The sequence below is a fragment of the Ambystoma mexicanum genome, chromosome 12 (assembly GCF_040938575.1).
Source record: "Ambystoma mexicanum isolate Mex_15411 chromosome 12, UKY_AmexF1_1, whole genome shotgun sequence".
Taxonomy (NCBI): Eukaryota; Metazoa; Chordata; class Amphibia; order Caudata; family Ambystomatidae; genus Ambystoma; species Ambystoma mexicanum.
The window spans coordinates 370,645,236-370,664,794 of NC_090936.1; the positions used below are offsets into that span (position 1 = coordinate 370,645,236).

General features: G+C 52.8%; 1 protein-coding gene across 1 annotated transcript in view; it reads left to right on the top strand.

The window, feature by feature from the left end:
- Positions 1-19,559, top strand: part of LOC138513548 (NADH-cytochrome b5 reductase 3-like) — a 1,142,086-nt gene that overhangs the window by 1,009,498 nt on the left and 113,029 nt on the right. The window contains exon 8 of the mRNA XM_069628494.1: positions 14,767-14,866. Within this exon, the coding sequence (XP_069484595.1) occupies positions 14,767-14,866 (100 nt within the window). The remainder of the gene's footprint in view (positions 1-14,766; positions 14,867-19,559) is intronic.

The following is a 19,559-nucleotide window of genomic DNA, read 5'->3' on the forward strand; positions in this document are numbered from 1 at the left end:
GCCATGATTGCGCCCTTCAACCCTGCTATTTTTCCAATTGCCGCCCCTCTTATCACTACTTTGAAAGCGTCCCAGAGCATGGCATTACTCTCCACGTTCCCCTCATTTTGTTAAAAAAAGTCTTCTATCCCCTCCTGCAGATATGCCTCAAATTTGCCCTCTCCTAGTGCTTCCGCTCGGAGGCGCCATGTTGGTATTGGGGTTTTCCTGTAGGTGTGTGCCCATGTTGCTAGTATCGGGGCGTGATCTGAGAGTGTACGTGCTTTAATGTCGATTCCCGTAAATTCTATCAGAGAGTCATTGTCCGTGAATAGGTAATCTATTCGTGTAAATACCCCATGGGGTGCGCTGTGTGTACCCTCTCCTGCCTCCATGTACCTGCCTTCGGACGTCCACCGGCTGCAGTCGTGCGAGGGTCCTTTGGAGCTCCCTGGCAGGGGGTGCTGGCTTCCTGTGCTTGTCATCCGACCTGTCGAGAAGCGGGTTCAAGGTGCAATTAAAGTCTGCAGCCCAGATGAACGTGACTCCCCTTTATTGAGCCAGTTTGGGCGCTAGATTCCTGAAGAAAACAGAGGCATCATGGTTTGGGGCATAGGTATTGATTAAGCATATTTCCCTGCTTTCAAGCATCCCGTGCACCAGCACCATTCTCCGCTCCTGGTCGCTTTCCTGCTTTATTAGCTGGAACGGTACTCCCGGTGCAATCCATCTTAATGCTCCCCTTGCATAGTTCCAGTATGTCATGCTGTATACTTGTCCTCCCCATTTCTTGTCAACCCTGGCCTGTTTATCTGCTGTCAGATGGGTCTCTTGTAGCATTGCTATCTTGACTTTCATTCTGTTCAGCCAGGCGTAAACCCTGAGTCTTTTGACATAAGCATTGAGTCCTCGCACATTCCAGGTTGCTATAGTTATCTCGTCGGGGCCCATATTTGTATTGTTTACTCTGGCTCTGTTGTCCCATAGCCTTCCACTCTTGTCTCACCATGTTCCTTCTCTTTCCGTCCGGCCCTCGGGGCGTGCCTCTTTCCCCCGTGCCCTTTTTGCCTCTGCGCCTGGGGTGATTTCCTTTGTTACGTTGCGGCCTGTCGACCTGATACCCGCTCACTTGAGCTGTTCCATGTACATATATATTGTTCTTTCCGCCCTTGAAACTGGCATCTGAACTTGTAGAGCTTTCTTTATTGGGGGGTGGTTTTCCTGTGCCATCCCAGCTGGGTTAGAGCGAGTCGCTCCTTTGTGCTATACATCTGGCCTGGTCAAATCACCTTATGTTGACGTCTTATTCCTAGGGGTCGGTGCTCCTTTTCACCGGGGCTGATTCTCATTATTGTTCAAGTTTCTCCCTCCTTGCTGGGGGAGGCCCTGCTGGTTCATCGATATGTGGGCTTCTTCGGTTGAGTCGAAGAACCATGATTTCCCTTGGTCCCTTAAGTTTGGCAGGATATAAGAGCATGTATCGCACTCCTGCCGTCCTGAGACACTCTTTGGTTGGACCAAATCTTGCTCTTTGTTTCTGGACCATGACCGTATAGTCTGGGTAGATAGTGATCTTGGAGGAGTTCCTTATAATCTCCCCCCCTTCTCTTGAGAATGTTAGTATCTTCTCCCTATCCCTAAAGTTCATGATCTTGGCGATCATTTCTCTTGGGGGGGCACCTGGCCGTGGTCTTTTGGTCAATGCCCTGTGTGCCCTCTCAACCGCAAAGCCTTGGGACAATGATCCGGCACCGATCTCTTGGAGCAGCATGGTTTCGACATATTCTGTGGGGTCTCTGCCTTCTTCACCCTCTGGAAGCCTGATTATGCGAATATTATTCCTTCGTGCCCTTCCTTCCGCATCCTCGGCCCTCTCTTCCAGGATCTTTATCTTCCGTACTGCCTCCGACATTTGTGTTTGTGTGGCTGCAACATCCGTGGTGTTTTGCTGCACTTGCTGTTCTGTTGTTGTTACTCTTTCTGTCAACTTTCTGGCGTCCTGCCGAAGAAGGCCCACGTCTACCATGACAGTGTCCACTTTGTTCTCTAAGGATGCCTTGAGGGCACCTATTGCTGCGTCCATTTTGGCTTCAAGGGATGTTTGCAGAGCGGCTATAGCTTCCAGGAACGGTCCTTCCGTTGTGTTTCCTGCTTGTTGTCCAGTACCCGAGGAAGCCATTGCTGTAGTAGGCTGGGCAGGTTGTTTATTTCCAGGTGGTTTACTGAACGGTTCTATGCTGGTTTGCTTTGCCTTTCCCTCCGTCTTTCGACTTGGCATTATATCGTCGGGGCTCACTTTGGTGCAGTTTGGCCTTCAGTTGGTCCGGGTCCGACCGTGCCCAGGGCTGTGGATTCCTGAATGTCCCGGGTTTAGTTCCTAGGTTTTTCGGCTGCTAGTTGACCTTCCTGTGGGTAGTCGTGGAGGGGACTCACTATGCTGAATATTCTGCTTAGCTTCGTGTGGGCCTTTCTCCAGTGCCCGCGGTGTGCCTTTATAGTTCTCCCGCAGCCCCAGGATAGGCAATGATCTTGCTTCCCTTGTTGGCTTGGGATGCTCCGTATTCAATGTTTACGTGTTTTGCTCCTGCTTTCGTGTGTCTCTCGTTCGCCGTGGGGTGCAGGCTCATTGGTGGCCGTGCCGATCTGGTTCCCTTTGCTGCGGCTGCTTTTGGGGGTATCTGCTTCCTCTCCCCCCGTGGCTTCCCAGACCTCTGGGGGTGTTCCCCCCTCCTGCCGTGGGGGCCCCTAGCCGCTTACCTTGGCTCTGGGGTGGGCGCGATCAACGAAAGACTGGGTCTGTGCGCCTCCGCGCCTTTGTTGGAATGGGGCCCTGGTACACTTCTCTCCACCAGGCTCCGACCAGCCCCTTGCTTCTGCAGTGTCCTTATCTGTGCGCACGGTTTCCCCTCCTGGGTCTCCCGCCGCTTCTCCGGCTGGTCCTCTGCTCCTCCGGGTGTTGCCTGTCTCGGGCTGGCCGCTCCACCTTCTTCCCGGTATCATAGCGCCGATTTGCTCCGGGGAACTCCTCACTTGTTGTGCGGATGTTCTGGCGTCTTGCCTGCCTTCCCCTGCCGAGTTAGAGTCCGCTCTCCTGGCCGTGTGTGCGCCTGCTGTCTGCCGCAAATTACTGGCACAGCAAGGTCTATGCGGGTCTCCCTCCTTCCGCGGCCTCTTCCCGCCTTGCGGCTGTGCTGCTTGCGGGAGGGCAATACGGTCTGTGCGCCGCCACGCTGTGTCGGGGTTGGGGCCCCAGCGCGCTCTCTCCGCTCTCACCGCTGGGTTCTTCCCGACCCCGTGCTCCTGCAGTGTCTTTATGAGCGGCCGGGCTCGTTGCTGGGTCACCTGTGCCGATCGTCGGTCCCCACTCCGGCAGGCCCCTGGTCAAGCTGGATGTTGATCTCCGGCCCGCAGCTTCGCGCCTGTGGTTCCCTCGCTCACAAGGCTCTGGCGTTCTCCCTGGCTGTTCAGCTACTCACGCCCGCCATTTTGGTTCGTGCGGCAGCTTCTTCTTTTGCCTTTTCTCTGCGATCCGACCTCTGATTTCCTTCGGGAGACTCAGCGAATGTTCTGCAGATATTTGCCGACGTCTATTCCGTCACTTTCAGATAAATCTCCAAGGCTTTGGTACCAGTTTGATCGGATCTTCTTCAGGATCTCGAAGGAGCTTCTCAGTCGTGCCTCCTACTGCATGGCCGCCAAGCCACGCCCCCCATGTGTGACGTTCTTAATGTTTAAAACATGTATCTAAGGTTTTGCATCCTTTCTCACATATTGCCCAACTTTTTTTTATATAGCACCCAGGGGCTTCGCTGGGGGGGGGGGGGCTAGAAGGGCTATAGCCGCGGATCCTTTGCTTGTAGCCCCGGATGAAGATCACAGGGCTAAAAGCAAAGGGTAGCCCCGAACATAATTTGCTACCGCCTGCAGTGCTGGAAAGGCAGGTGGGCGGCACAGGTAGATGCAGCATGCAACCCAGGAGGCAGCAGCAACGTTCGTGATTTGAATCAAAAATGGTGAGTAACACGAACATCGCTGCTACTCGTGCTGCTGCTGTGCTGACTCATGGGGATGAGCAGTCTGCGCTTGCACAGGGAGCCGAGCCACCGATAAGGCACAAACGTGCGTGCCCTGGGTCTTTCCCTGCATGCGCACTTGTGCAGAAGCCAGTAGCAGGTCACGTCCGGCCCCGTGCCTGCAGACACTGATGCATGAGGAACTCGAGCTGCCACGATGACACCACCATCTACTGTGACCCCCCGCCCCCCCCAGCCGCATCACCTACGTGTCCCCATTCCCCCCCCCCCCCCCGTGAAGCTGCAGCGCCAGGCTCGAGCCCCGGCGGTGACAAGTGCACCGGCGCCAGCTAAGGTAGGTTGGTAATAGCCGCGGCCTATGTTTTTGTTTGTAATCATTCAATTACCACTAATCCGAAAAAAAATGCCATTTAGACAATGTCTCGGCAATGCGTTCATTGCCAGAAGTAAGCGGAACTAAGTCCCTCCTCCTCGTTGACTACTGGTGGTATAATAGGCTCGTCCTCCTACAAACGGGGGCAGAGGAATTCCAAGGGCAGGCTATGGTAAAGGTTCCTCGGTATGGCCTCAGCGCGCACGCGCGGTTAATGGCCCAGGTCTGGGAGGAAGCAGCCGGAGGAAGTTGGATGCACATGGAGACGGGGTACCCATTACAAGGGAGTGCTGACCCATGTCTACCCCAGAACCTACCGTGTGTTGGGGGTCGCCGGCCATGGTCATCCGGCGGGCGGCCCGGGGCGCTATCTACGCTAGCGCCGTGGGGTCCCACTATGTGTGGGGGTGGGGGCCTGCCTTGGACATCCGGCATGGCCCCGGGTGCCAGGGCCTCTGGTACCCTGGCGTGGGGTCACAGCCTGCCAGGCCTCTGACCGAGGGGACCTCGACTGCCATCCAGGCAGGCGAGTCCCTCAGTGTCTGGGCGTGCAGGCCTGCGCCTCCACGTGTAGGCCTGGGGCCTACATGGATAATGAGACACGGACTCAGTCGTTCCTCTTTGGGAGTCTGCAGCCGCTCTGTCTCACGTGCCTGCAGGGGCTCCTTTTATTAGCTTGGGCCATGACACAGTCATGGCCCATCTTAAAGGGGCCATACACGTGAGGAAAGCACACCCCCCTTAAAGGGGCAACACACACAAAGGAGGGTCCCACCTAACACTCCTCCTTTTTCATAACGAACAAGAACAAACAATATCGAAACATACGGGCTTCCCACCCGTTACAAAATGATAACATTCTTGTCGGTTTAGAACATGTGTGGTAGGCAAATAACAAGATGTGCCACCGCCACATACTTGGCTTACTCAAACAATTAAAGACCTAACACCTACTAGTTACCGACTTAACACATATTAGCCTATTTCTAAATACACTCAACAAGTGACAGTCGTGACAGGTGGGCTGCCAGAGGGGCACAGGCCACTCTACCACAGTTTGCAAAACCCTTTATTCACCTGGGGCTCCGAACGGTAACATGCAAACAAACGCTGTGGTTGGCGGCTGGTACTACATGAACCCCCCCCCCCGCAACTGTGGGATCACAGCCTCACCTTATTGTTCTTTACTGAGACCACTTAAAGCATGTAGTTACTATGCAGGTCCACAGCATTAAAACACAAGATTCCTGAGTCCTCTTTAAACAATTGCGGGGGAGCAGGAAACCAGTCCATTTCCCATCAGCGTCCATTCAGGAGACTCTTCCCGAGTTCAGGTCCACCGATGGTATAGGTCGCAGCCGGCAAAGCCGCACCTGGCAGGTACCAGGGGCCACATCGGCACAGTCACTTGATGCTCAGATCAGGGTAGCGAGATGCAGGTCGCCTCCAGACTGCTCCCGATGTTGTCGACAAGGCACAGTGTAGTCGGTCGGGCCCAGGGTGAAAGGATATCCCTCACCCCTTTTCCTCATGATACTTCCCCCCCCCAGTCAAGAGTGTTTCTTTCCTCCTTTCCTTCCGGGGGCACGGGCACCTGAGGGCGCACAGGCACTCATGATGAGCTGCAACCCACGTCCTGCCCGTTGCCCCGTCTCCGGGCGTTGTTCTGGGCAGACCCAAGGTGTCTCGGAGCTCAGGGGGGCAGGTGGTCCCTCCCCCATGCCCACGTTGACTTGATCTTACGACGGCCAGGCATGTTGAATGACACCAGTGTCAGCAGTCCAGGAACTTCCTACGGTGTCGAGGCCACCTATGAGCAGGCAGGGTCGTTGCAGTGGTAGGGAGTCAGGGACACCCGTGGGGCCACCTGAATGACGCCGGTATCAGAGTGATGGGCCATCGGCGGCCTGGTTCTCTCCATGGCGAGGGGAGGCTGTCCCAAGACTCCGTGGCAGTGTGGGGTGCCTCCTGTCCACTGCATGAGTGTCCTCGCATGCACTGTACGTGCATGATCCTCGGCCTGATGATGCGGGTGATATGGGCTCACGGGGTGTTGAGGCCACCTTCACTGTGGACAGGTTGATGCATGCCGCGGGGTGTCCCGTTTTCCTAATGGTGCTGGGCAGGAAAGCATTAACCTATGTTCTTGTTAGCCATCCTTGTCGACGCTGGCACAATGCACTGGTTATTGTACAGCTGGCCACAGCAGAGTGGATTGGCGTCTGAGGTGCACAGTGGGGTCTCTCCTCCCGGGCCATCGGGTAGCGCCAAGCGCCTGTTCCCCGGTGCTGCGGGTCCCCACCCCGACGCGTCCTGCGCGCGCAGCTTTCCAAGCTTGATCCTGCTGGCAAGATGTACAGTACACAGATCACCAGATGGTTAGGTGCTCCTGGCCTGGAACCCTTAGGAGCACAGGGTGGCAAATCTACTTTATGGCGCTGACGGAATAGTCTGTTTTGGTGACATGTGGCTGCCTTCAGTGCTTAGAGTCCGACTTCTCGGCGCTGATGATCTGGCTCATTACCCTCTCTAAGCTACCATGGACGACGTTTCGGTAGGAGTGGCAGGGCTCCTTCCGCTCTGCCACACAGGCTCGGGGAATGCAGGATGGATGCATGACTCTGTGTCAATGTGGGGCACCAGGTAGTAAAGCTGCCTCTAGTCTCACTCTACTGTCCAGCCCAGAGTCCTGCCCAGGAGCCTCACTCTTCTTTGGTCCCGGTCAGAGTCACTCTTTTGACGTCACCCCTGAGACTCCCCAACCACCTTTTCCAGAGACGTTGCACTGGCCAAACCCTTGGCTCCGTCACCGCATTGCACGCCAGCCACCTCCATTCTTGTCAAGAGCTGGTGCTGCTACCGCTTGGCGAGGATTCCATGCAGGTGGTGTAGCCCCTTTTCTCGAGATGATGGCACAGGGCCCAACACCACCCAGGTCTGGGATTTGTGCGCGGTTTTTTTTCCGCCAGCACAGCAGATCGCCCTCTCCCATGATGGAAGTACTGCCACACTCACTGCACTCATCCCTGTTGCCATTAGGGCTTTGCATGCGGCCGTCAGCAGCGATGTGTAGGTGAACAGATTTCTGCCTCCGTGGTCTTGCGACTGCCTCGCCTTCCGAGCCCAGATTACACTGTGTGCAGCAGGAAGATGATTGCGCAGTCGTCTGCGGGAGTTGCCTTCTTTTGTTGTGGCACAGCGCTGCCGGACGGGACAAGGGATGGATCCTCCCCCGGCCGCACGAGCACCCTTCTCACAAAAGGGCCGCGGCCGGGGAGGATCCACGGCAACAGCCATCACCTTTTCTCTTTGCCTCTCGCCTGGAGGCGGGGCAACGCTGCTCTCCTCCACCTTCGTGGCGAACACGCCACATGGGTGCCTCGGTGCAGTGCTGACTGCCGGGCACTTCGTTCTTCGTGGGGGAAGGGGAGGCGGGGCAACGCTGCTCTCCTCCATCTTCGTGGCGAACACGCCACATGGGTGCCTCAGTGCAGTGCTGACTGCCGGGCACTTCGTTCTTCCTGGGGGAAGGGCAGCATTCCTCCCTCCCCCGCGGTGCCGACCCGCGTGGGGAAAAGAACACGCACGCAGTCTCTCCCTGTCGGAGCAGCCTCCACTGCCACCAGGTCTAAAACACGCCGGGGGCCGGCGTGACACGGCGGCCCTGCACCACAGGTGCCGTGAAGACTCACCGTCCGCCTGTCAGCCCAGAATCCTTATTGGGCTCAACCAATTCCTGCACCCCGAAGAGGGGCGCCAGTTTTCTTTTTCTTTTGGGCCGGCACCCCCACAGCACAGCGCACAGCGAACGCCGCCGGCTGGATCCTCCCCCGGCCGCACGAGCACCCTCCAAGCAGAGGGCCGCGTTCGGGGAGGACCCACCATATCGGGGCGGGGCCAGGACGGCCTCCCTCTTCGCGGCAGACACCGCTCCTTCTCCTCTTCATGGGGCGGGCCATCACGGCTTCCACTTTCTCACGGCAGATGCCGCCGGGGATGGTTCACCATGTCCCACCCCAACGGGCGATATTCAACCCCTCCCCCTGCACAAACAAACGTCGCAGGAGACCGGGGTGCCACCATGCCTCGATCCCGGCCGCAGGAGCACCCCTGCAACTGAGGGTCGCGGCCGGGGCGAAGCACGCCATTGCTCGTCTCTGCGGCGGAATGCCGGCGGGTGTGTGTCCCACCGCGGGGCAGCCCGGGCCTACACCGCCCAGTGCCACGGCGGTGAGGCGCAGGCCGTGCACGACCACGGTGGGGCTGGAAACTCTTCTCCCCCCCCACCACTACCTAGCAGCAGGGGGGCAACACGGGCTCATGGTCCTCGTCGCCATTGTTGGGGGTCGCCAGCCATGGTCATCCGGCGGGCGGCCCGGGGCGCTATCTACGCTAGCGCCGTGGGGTCCCACTGTGTGTGGGGGTGGGGGCCTGCCTTGGACATCCGGCATGGCCCCGGGTGCCAGGGCCTCTGGTACCCTGGCGTGGGGTCACAGCCTGCCAGGCCTCTGACCGAGGGGACCTCGACTGCCATCCAGGCAGGCGAGTCCCTCAGTGTCTGGGCGTGCAGGCCTGCGCCTCCACGTGTAGGCCTGGGGCCTACATGGATAATGAGACACGGACTCAGTCGTTCCTCTTTGGGAGTCTGCAGCCGCTCTGTCTCACGTGCCTGCAGGGGCTCCTTTTATTAGCTTGGGCCATGACACAGTCATGGCCCATCTTAAAGGGGCCATACACGTGAGGAAAGCACACCCCCCTTAAAGGGGCAACACACACAAAGGAGGGTCCCACCTAACACCGTGGATGGAGGTTGGGGGCTCGCTGTCTAGCCATGAACATATGAATTCAGGCTCTTCTCTGACAAGGTCCACCAAAGTATTTTACAGACGCAGGGGTCCGCTCACACATTCTTTGGTTTACAGGTAAACAAACACGCAAACGGCAATCGCTTTGCTTTGATGGGTTCTTTGATTGGTTCTCTGCGTTTTGTATAGCGCCAAGATGCCAATCTGAGTTTGCAACTTGAAGGGTTTTAGTTCTCAGCAGCAGAGTGTCATGTGGATGGTAACCCATGCTTCATTTGAAAGTCTTTCAAAACACCTAAAACCGCTGTGGTTACATGTGTTCGTTATACATTAAAGGCCCGATACACAGAGCGTTGTCCAATGGAATTGCGCCATTAGAAACACCCGGAAAAAAATGGGACGTAAATGCATCGAAGTGAATTACCATAGAGTCATAGACCCCATGTAGAGGCCCCTCAGATGCTCTATATATTCTAGGTCAGGGTTCTGCAACCTGCGCCTCCCCAGAAATTCTGGACTCCGACTCCCATCATCCCTCCTCATTCATCATGCCAACTAGGGCTGATGGGAGTGGTAGTCCAAGACACCTGGAATGCCAAATGTTGCAGGTTCTAGGTCCAAGCGCCTCTGCTAATGGTGTCGAGGCAACAACCCTCCATGCCTTTTGTCCCTGGCAGACAGAACAAGCCCTGTTGGATGGGCACTGTCAGCTAACGGCAAAGCTGCAGAAAACCTGTCAGTCTATGCAAGGTGAATCAGCCATAAAGTTCGGAACGGAACCAACATTATTTTAGACAGTTGAATCAAGTGAACTGTCTAATGTCGGACGGACGGTTCGCGCACACAGACATCTGCTAATAACTGGACGCCTGCCTGCTATTGTAAAATCTCCAGTCTCATGCAATGCAATGCCCTGTTTATGTTTACTATTACAGTTTCACCTGCCGAAACCACTCAGTTCAAACCGCTTTGAAGCCATAATGATGGCAGCGAGGCGCTATGATACCAAGTAACATAAAATAACTGAACGTGTAAAAAGGCTGTGTTTTTAGCAATAGTCCTGCTTTGTCCAGTAGCTGCAGGTGCTTTCCTGGAAGCCGCTAGCACTGCCATTTGTGTTTCAGAGCACTAGGCCTGCCGAGGCCTTGGGTTCAAACCAGCTGTTGTCATCAGAAAAAGACAGTCTGCAAGGACAACTCAGATGGTCATAGCCGCGCTGCTGCTCGTTATTGCAATAGTGGTGATTTATGGTAGCTCAGCTTGTTAACTAAATGTCAATAAGAACTTACTTGACACATAAAGCGAGGTCTGTGGGCCCCGAGGGGGGGACACACAGTCCCTGCTTCTGCCCAAAGAGCTGTATTTCTATTTCAATAATGCATTTTTGGCTGCCATCCCGACACACATCAACTGAAAGGGCTTGTGTGTACGTGCAGAAGCTAGAACCATCTCCTCACAAGGATGCTCTTCCCGGAAGGTAAGGGTAGAAAGGCGAGTGCTCTGAAAAGCCAGGAGGACAGGGAGTCAGCTGAGCTGCACACAAATTACTGGAGGATTTGTTCATTTTGAAAGCCAAAAATGAACGGGGAATGGGCACTCGAAGGGCCGTTATGTGAATCTCAATGGATTCCAACACCTCTGCCTGCAGGCGCATGTGCATTTGCTGCACAATCGTTTAAACATTAAATGAACCATGCTGACCTGCATTTTGAGTTTTTGCTGCAAAACGTGTCCATCATAGAATACCCTCACTCGGGCCCAGTCACATCACTTCTCTGCGTCATCACCGCCCTACAACACTTTCTTCCTTAGCCATAGCCCACCCCTCAACATTGAAACACGTCTCTTCTCCTGCAGCTCTTTGACATAGTCTTTCAATTGAAAAGAAAAAAGAAAGAGAAAGTGTGATGCTTGGAGGTGACTGCAGATAACGTTCAAAAAACATACGTGGTACTGCTGATCGTGTGTCTAGACACACGCTGATCTGTGTTTTTGGTTGTGTATGCCAAACATACACAGTTGTTCCTTGTAATTGTTTTTCGCTACTTGCTTTGTTGAAACTGGAGCTTCCTGCCAGGTACTCTCACTCGGAGGCCCAGCAGCACAGTGGTTCTGTCTAGGTGACTTGCTCAGTCATACACACTGTTCATGCTGGTGTGACTTTCCGAGTATGTACCAGGTAGGTACTCGCACTCGGATTCCCAGCATGTAGTATTTCCACCCTTTCTGATTGGCTGAGACTCGATGGACCTGCCATGATGTGTGTCACCATGTGTGCCTGTTTGTAATGCGTGCACCACAGGGACATAAAATGGAGACCCACCATCTTGGAGTTAGGCAGCCTCTTTCTGATGCCCCCCCCACCCTTCCTAGCTGCAATGTGGCCCCGCCAGTGTCTGCTCATGTGTTGACTTGCAGTCTGCAAGCTCCTCTGCCATGATGCCATGACCGCCATCTTCCGTTTTGTTCATGTGTTTTATAATATAATGTGGCATTTATAACGCGCCTGTACACAACCCCACAGATGAAAAGCCACATTAAAATCACTGCTATTTCTTTTGGGGAAAATGTCAGACCTTTCTTTTTGGTGTCGGACGGGACAACTGATAACAATATAGGGTGGCATTTTGGCATCAATATGTTTCTACCATTCCAAGGGAGATATTCGCAAGTACAACTGTGGTCTTCACTTCTATTTTTAGTGGTTATGCGTGCAGAATCCAAAAAGTGCCAGTGTGCCAAATTGTGCTTTTTTCTGCAACATTCTCTGTTGCTTCGTTTTCTTTTCTTTCCTAAAAGCTCCACTGTGGCATGCTGGTGATGTGTAGACCTGTAGAGCGGAGACATGATCAATAAGAAAGAACTCCCCCCCCCCCCCTCCCTGTACCATCCTGGTCAAGTTGAGGCTTGCTCGCTATATAATTACATTTGGTATGTCCCACCACTTCGTAAGCCCACTAGCTATCTCTCCAGTTGCTGCTTAAATGCAATTTCTCAATTCATGACAAGTCTTTGGCTGTCCTGTCCAAAGGCTTTTCTTTGTCTTATATAACCCTCATAAAGTATTACATAGCACTACTGGATGAATGTTCAGGTTTTGGAGTGGCAAATCTTCCAAATGAGCATGAGCACTTTTAGCAGTATAGTTTTCAATATTAACGCTTGAAATAGCAACGTGGCGGGTACGGTACATTCAGATCATGTAGTTGTGAAGTCCAAATTGCAATGGGCTCTAGCCCCGGATCTTTTACAAACCTAGCAACGCCCCTGATAGAACCCAGTCTTAGAATGTTAATTTTCAATCACTTTTTTTATATTTATAACATTTTGGATTACATGTTTACTCTTCATAAACGTGGGTCAAAGAGCTTTGCTTTGCAGAGAAAGATCCAGACGTTAAGGCACATTACGCTCAGGGAGTGACTTTCTTCCATATATTTGACCAGATACAGTGCTACCAAAACCAAACGTTTCTGACTGATTGATGCAAAGGGATGGTGGGGTAAGTGCCATCTGTTCCGCTGTACCAAAACATGTTTGTTAATAAATTGCACCCCAGGCTTGTTTTGAAAGTGATGGCCTTTGAATGAGAATGCATATACTCAAGCTCAGTTTGACCATAGATCCCTGACATGGCTGCGACGCGTGAGGGATTTTGGGTACACTGCACGTCACTATAGGGATAGTATTACAGACACGCCTATGTCGACATCCCCTTTTCGACTACGAAAAACAAAATGCAATACTCCGCAGTGACCACTGGATGTTGGACTATGCACAGCATGTGAATCTAAGCAGATACAATCATCAGAAATGCTTTTACGGTAAGTAATGCATGTCATATCTCATTAAAATAACTTGCAGAGATTAATGTCACACACCTAGATAATGAAACAGACAGATTTTTAGGACACTAATTAGTGTTTACAATGGTTAGAGCCAGCATCTGTTTCGACCCGTTCTGGGTCTTTCTCAAGGCAAGCAAAATGATAGTGGTGCTCCAAACAGAAATTAGATACATGTCGCTTGGTAGCCAATCTGATGCAAAACCATTTTGCGGCCAGCATTAATTAGAAATGAAGTCCACTGAATGTGTCTGAAAAAGTCATGCATGAATCAATAAGCTGTGGGGTTGCATTGTTTTAGTTCTGGGATTAGGCCTAGTCGGGCCTGTCGACTTGTAACTTTTCGGCGTGGCTGGCTTGCTCCACACAAGCTCACTCATGATAATCTGTGAGTGACTGTCAAGAAAGCTCAATTTCACAGCTTTCTTTCTGATTACCACAGGGCAGGCTGTTGTGTAGGGGGCCATTTGAAAATGTCGCCTTGCCCACTTTACAGTTGGAAAAACCTGCCTGCATCATTTCTCAACATCAAAAATACACTGATGTCGTGGTGTAGCTTTTAAGGTATACAAATGCAAAAGGCCAGTGGAAAAATGTGTTTTTTTTCAGTTGAAGCAATTTTGTATACCCAATGCTCGAATCAGACATACCTGACCACAACGAACAATATGTTATAAGGAATATGAAGAATGAATTTGGTGCAATATAGGGAAAGGCCTTCCTTTGGGAGAAGCGTCATGTCTAGACAAGAATGTTTCCTAATGCCTATTACAATGGGTGAAATCCCTGGTTTTACCTTTATATTTTCCAAATGTGAGCCACATCAACTTCACTTTTCTCCAAAGGTGTCCACTGTCCCCACACCAAAGAATGAAAAACGTCTGTGATTATTGAACACCCTCTGGTGACCATCAGGCTTAGTGCAAATTTGGCCCAGCATAGTTAATTGTGGTTAAAAATGTGTACCAACTGAGGTTTTTAATTGCTGAGAGTTTGTTATTGTTTTCAATGGCCGCCATTGAAAGGGAAAACTGACTTAGTTAGCACTTCGGGACATGCCTAAGTAAATGTCTTTTTATATACATTCTGCCTAACTTTTATCAAGAGGGCTCTATGTATGCTTAACTGAACCCTTTACCACTCTCATGCCCTCCTATGTGTAAGCCTTGCTGTTCAATCACACTACCCAGATAGTTTGGCTAGCCATTAGTGTTTGTCCCTGTTCATCAGAATAGGGTGGCATCTCCGAATCTATCTACAAGGCCGATATTGAAAATCCATCTCAACGCTGGCCCAGGCTCCTTGTCTTCTGCACTTCTGGCTCACTTCCCGAGTCTTGGTACAGAAGGATAGGATTAAGGGGCCACTTGCAGCACACTTAGGCTCTGCTTCGCGAAAGAAATGCTTCACTGCTTTAAATGGGAGATTTCAATTGATGTATGTTTTGCCTTAAGCAGCAAAAGCAGAACACAATTTAAGATGAAGCAGACAGTTGAGCATTGAACTGTAGATCACAGGTGGAGTTGTAAAATTACACGTTTCAGAGCAAGAGGGCAATAGACATTGTAGCTCAGTTTAACCTTTCGTTTATTTGAGTTCATAAAAAGAGCATATGAGCCTCTCCTTGACATAGAACATTCCTTGAAGTGAACATAAACACTGCACTTCTAATTGTTTACCTTGTCCATGACTTTTGAAAGTAATCTATCTTTTCTCCCTAAACTCTACAGTCCATTAAAGACATCCTCCTCCGTGATGAGCTGGAAGAAATTCAAGCACTCCATTCCCAGCGCTTCAAACTCTGGTACACTTTGGATAAGGCACCTGAGGGTAAGGATGATAATTACCTCTTGTTCTTGTGTCTGTGTTTTCATTTATAAAGAAAGGTTTTTATCGTCAGTGGATTCATATTTAATTTGAAATAGAAAATGGCTACAGCAGAAAAGTAATTCATATATAATGAATTGGCGAATTGATAGACCGATGAAGTAACTGGCTGCAGTATTTCGAAGCAACTTGCTAATGCAATTGGAGATCAAGTATTTCTACTTCATTGGACCATCATTATAAATCATAAACCTAGAATATCTCTGCAGTTGAGTTCATGGACTTTTAGCCTATCAATACTTAAGCAATAAGCCCCGAGCAGGGGGAGAATTACCACTTCAGGCAATGCCCCGGGGCATGTAGTTACAGGCCCGAGCAAAGCATTACACGGGCATTACCTGAAGTGGTAATGCCCGCCCCGTCCCCCTGTGAGGGGCTTATTGCTATTAGTACCACAGCCCATAAGACTGAGGTACTAAAAGCTTTTTTTTTTCTTCCTGTCCCGAAGTGCTAACTAAGTCAGTTTTCCCTTTCAATGGCGGCCATCGAAAACAATTACAAAAAGTAAACAAACCAAAATAGCCACCATGAAAAGGGAGAAGCGACTGCATGTAGTCCCTTTCCCCTTTCCATGACCGCCATTAAAAAAAGGAAAAAAGTAAACAAAAAAGATGGCTGCCATGGAAAGGAAAGAAGGGACACGTGTAGTCCCTTCTTCCTTTTCCATGGTGGCCTGTTGCAGATCGGGAGCGGATCCACTGGAGACAGAGGTGTCTCCAGCATGTCCGCTCCAGAAAAGCAGTTAAGTGTGGGGGGGTTGGGAGGGAGCACCAGAAGCACTTGCCTCATTCCCAGCGAGGGCTCAGGGAGGCGTGATTACCATCTGGTAACGCCTGCGTTCTGAGCCTCCCCATTGGCTGGGAGGCCACCACACCACCTTCGCCGGGTACTAACAACGTATATAAATGTAAATTTACAAGGAATCAAAAAAGCAAATGAGGTCACTGCTTTTTTGTTTGCTTTGAAAAGTCCTCTGACGCTCATGACAGGCACATCCTCCGACACTCCTGATAGGCCCAGAAACCAGGAAATACTGTCCGCAACCATTCGCTGCCAGCTGATGCTGGCCTTCCAGCAAAGCTGTTGAATAAGACCTATGCCTGTCGGAGACGGAAGAGGCCAATGCCCGACAAGAGCCCAATCTGCAGGTATGTGCCCCCCTACTTCCAGCAACACAATTCCTACCTGGGCTCTTGCCTTTGTTAGGAACTCATGGTGGCAACAGTAAAGACAGACACAAGTGATCACAGTTCAAAGGTGTTTATTGAACTATTAATGCAGGGTAGAAAAATGCTGAAGCTAAACCTAAATCTAAGTGTTAACCATCAAATCAAAATAAGTCTGCCCTGGTGGTGGTGTGTCAAAAAAAAAGGGCCTATACTAAGAAAAACCTATTGCCGATCCTTATGCTAGATACAAAAGAAGTGTGGGATAGGGTTTCAACAAAGAAAGAAGTGTTCTCAAATAATAAGTCAGTATGTGATTGCCAGGGGTCTCCCTTCCCCACGTTTTTAGCACGGGACAAGGTGAGTCTCCTGAACAGAGCACACACTCAAGCTTTCCCCAGCATGAGCTGACAGTTGCGCTCCAGCTATCAGGTTCTCTGATGGCTTAAAGTATTTTTCCAATAAAAAGTCTCTTGCCCTCGAGGGCCTGATAGTTCCAACAAACAAACACAAAGTTCTGTTTTACGAACACCTTGGGTGATTGTTTCACCCCTACCTCCCCTTCTTCTGGGTGCTGACCCCTCAGTCTTACTTGACTATTCTACAAATGCTATTGGGTGATGGCTTCATCCCTGGTTCCCCCCTCTTCTGAGCGCAGACCTATTCTCCAGCATGGGGTCTGGCATGGATTCACATGCTCATGAATATTCCCCGTCGTCAGGCTGGGAATCCTCTGTAAAGAAAAAATCAGTATCAGTTTCGTTTCTGATCTGTCTTTCGTAGTAGTAACCAATCACTGATCTCTGCGTCATACTGACCACAGCCAATGACTGCCCTCTACCTAAGCCCCGCCTCTGGCAGCCATCTTCAGATTTTTACCGCACGTTCAAGTGTTGGGATCTTCGTGCTATTGCTCTCGAGCGTTAGTGCTTTTTTCGCGCTTTTTCTCAAAAGAGCCTCAAGCTCCACCGTTTCTTTATCCGATCAACGGGGACCCGTGTCGGATTCTTCTACGCCCCTCAAGGGTGAAGATTTCGTCGAGCCACGCTTTTGGAGGACTCCAGAAGTTTCTCAGGCCCTTCTCGAGCATGGCCCAGGAGAAGGGAAGCTCGACGCCCGGAAAGCTGTTCAGGGTCTGCCCTGGATGCCAGCTTCAGAATGTCTTTAAGGAGGACGAACACTCCCTTTGCCTTTACTGCCTGCATGAGGACAAGACGCACGTGGAGAAGGACTGTGCGTTTTGCGGCAATATGTCGGAGCGGACCATGAAGGACCGCCATCTGCATCTCGCCAACTAGCTGGAAGGGAAGAGCCCGTCAGGCGAGAAGAAGAAGAAGAAGTCTGAGCGGTCTTCTAAGACCTTTGAGGGCGCCCCGGCGACGGGGGTCCAACAGAAGGCCAAGTACGCGAGTCCGCTGGCACCGGGAGCGCCGAACGGTCGGGCTCTACGGGCGCCAGGCAGAGCGCATCCTCTCCGGCGCCATCAACCACGAGCCAACGCTCTGTCTCGGGTAAGAGGAAGGCCGAGCACCCGGCGAAGCTCCTGGAGAGACCCCGGTCGTGCTCGAATACCCCATCGGAGGGGGAGCAAGGTGGTGACCCTCCCCCCAAGGAGAAGGCGGTGAGCGCACCTAAGGTGGTGAAAGCCTTGATCCATCTGGCCAAGGCCTCTATCGAGACAGTCGCGGCGGCCCTGGCTCAGCCTGTGGAGGCTACACCAGTGGTGGCAACCTCGGGGCCCAGAATCTCCCTGCCACCGCGGAGGGAGTCCACTTTCATGCCCATCGACAGGACCCCCGTGAAACCTCCGACGGAGAAGAAAAAGGGGGGGCAGGAGGTCGTCGTGGATTCGGCCTCAACCTCTGAGGAGGAGCTGATCGAAGTCTTAGGCCACGGCGCTGGCGTGGAAGAAGACTATCCTGTCGTGAGGGACCCCGACGTGGGAGACGACGAGAACGTCGAGGGTGCCGACGGGGCTCCTGATCGCCCATCGGAACCCCCTCAACCAGTGCCGCAAGACAATTCGGCAGCCATTTTGTTGGCTATAGAGTCCTTATGCTCGGAGATAAGGACGAGACTGCCGTTACCACCAACGGAGGAAGCGCTCCCGACAGGGGACCCGGAGCCAGGCCCTTCTGGGAGCCCTTCTCTTAAGAGAAGAAGGATTCGTCCTCCACCTCCTTTTCAACCATCGCGCCCTGCTCAGCCCTCCTCCCCGTCCACGACACGTGGGGATGATACGGGGACTGACACGGCCGCGACGGGTACAGGCGACGAGGTTTACGACGAGGATCTCCCGTCGTCACCTCCCACCCGGGCTTCCCCGCCCGACGAGATTGGATCGTTTCACACCATGATCGCCAGGGCATCCGAGCTTTTCCAGCTCTACCCGGAAGAGAAGAAGGAAGGAAGGTTTCCTTTATCAACGGCGCAAGACCAAGAGGAAGACGGTCCTCGCTGTACCTCTACTGGACGATATCTGGGATGAGGGTCTCTCCCTCCTCAAGAACCCATCCACAACGCCGGTGAGAAGGGATCGGTACGAGAAGAAGTACCGGGTCCCGGACGCGGCCCCCTTGTGCCTTCGGGCACAGCCGACCCCGGACTCGGTCGTCTCCGCGGCGGCCAGGAAGAAAGCGAGGGGGGGTGGGGCGCGGCCTCTACGTCAACCTCCCCGCCGGACGGCGAGGGAAAGAAATTGGACACGATGGGACGCAGAGTCATCTCATCTGCAGCGATGACGATTAAGGCTGCCAACGCCTTGGCTATCGTAGCCCGCTACGACAGGGAGTTGTGGTACAAACTCGCCCCCCTGCTGGACTTCCTACCAGACGACAAGAGGGCGGAGGCCCTAGAGATCTTGCAGGAAGGAGAAGTGGCGTCGGACCACGCCATTACGATAGCGACGGACATCGCTGACAGTGGATTTCGCCAGTTGGGCAACGGCGTGTGCCTTAGGTGGCGTGGATGGCTCAAGGCTACTGACATCCGTCAGGACGTGCAGACCAGAATCTTGGACATGCCGTTCGACGGGAGCAACCTGTTTGGGAAAACAGTGGTCGATTCCCTACAAGCCATCAAGGCGGACACGGAGATGGCCCGGGCTCTTGGTGTTCTCCAGCAACGACGGCCGCCCTTTCGGAGCGGCGGAGGCAAACAGGGTGCCTCCAAAGGTTCCAGCGGCGGATTTTCCACCTATCGTCAAGCGGCCCGTTCGTCGTCACAGGAAGCCTACAGGGGACGAGGCAAGTCGGGTGGACCCCGCCGTCGTCGCCAAGGAGGACAAGGCGGCAAAGCCTCGTCAGAGCAGGACTGAACCGGCCGTGGGGTCGGGCCCCCACCGAAGCACCCCGGTGGGAGGCCGGCTGGTGAGCTTCCTCAGCGTGTGGGAGTCCATCTCCACCGACCGTTGGGTGCTGGACGCCCTGGCTCAGGGTCACGCGCTCGAGTTTCTAAAGAGGTGCCCGCGC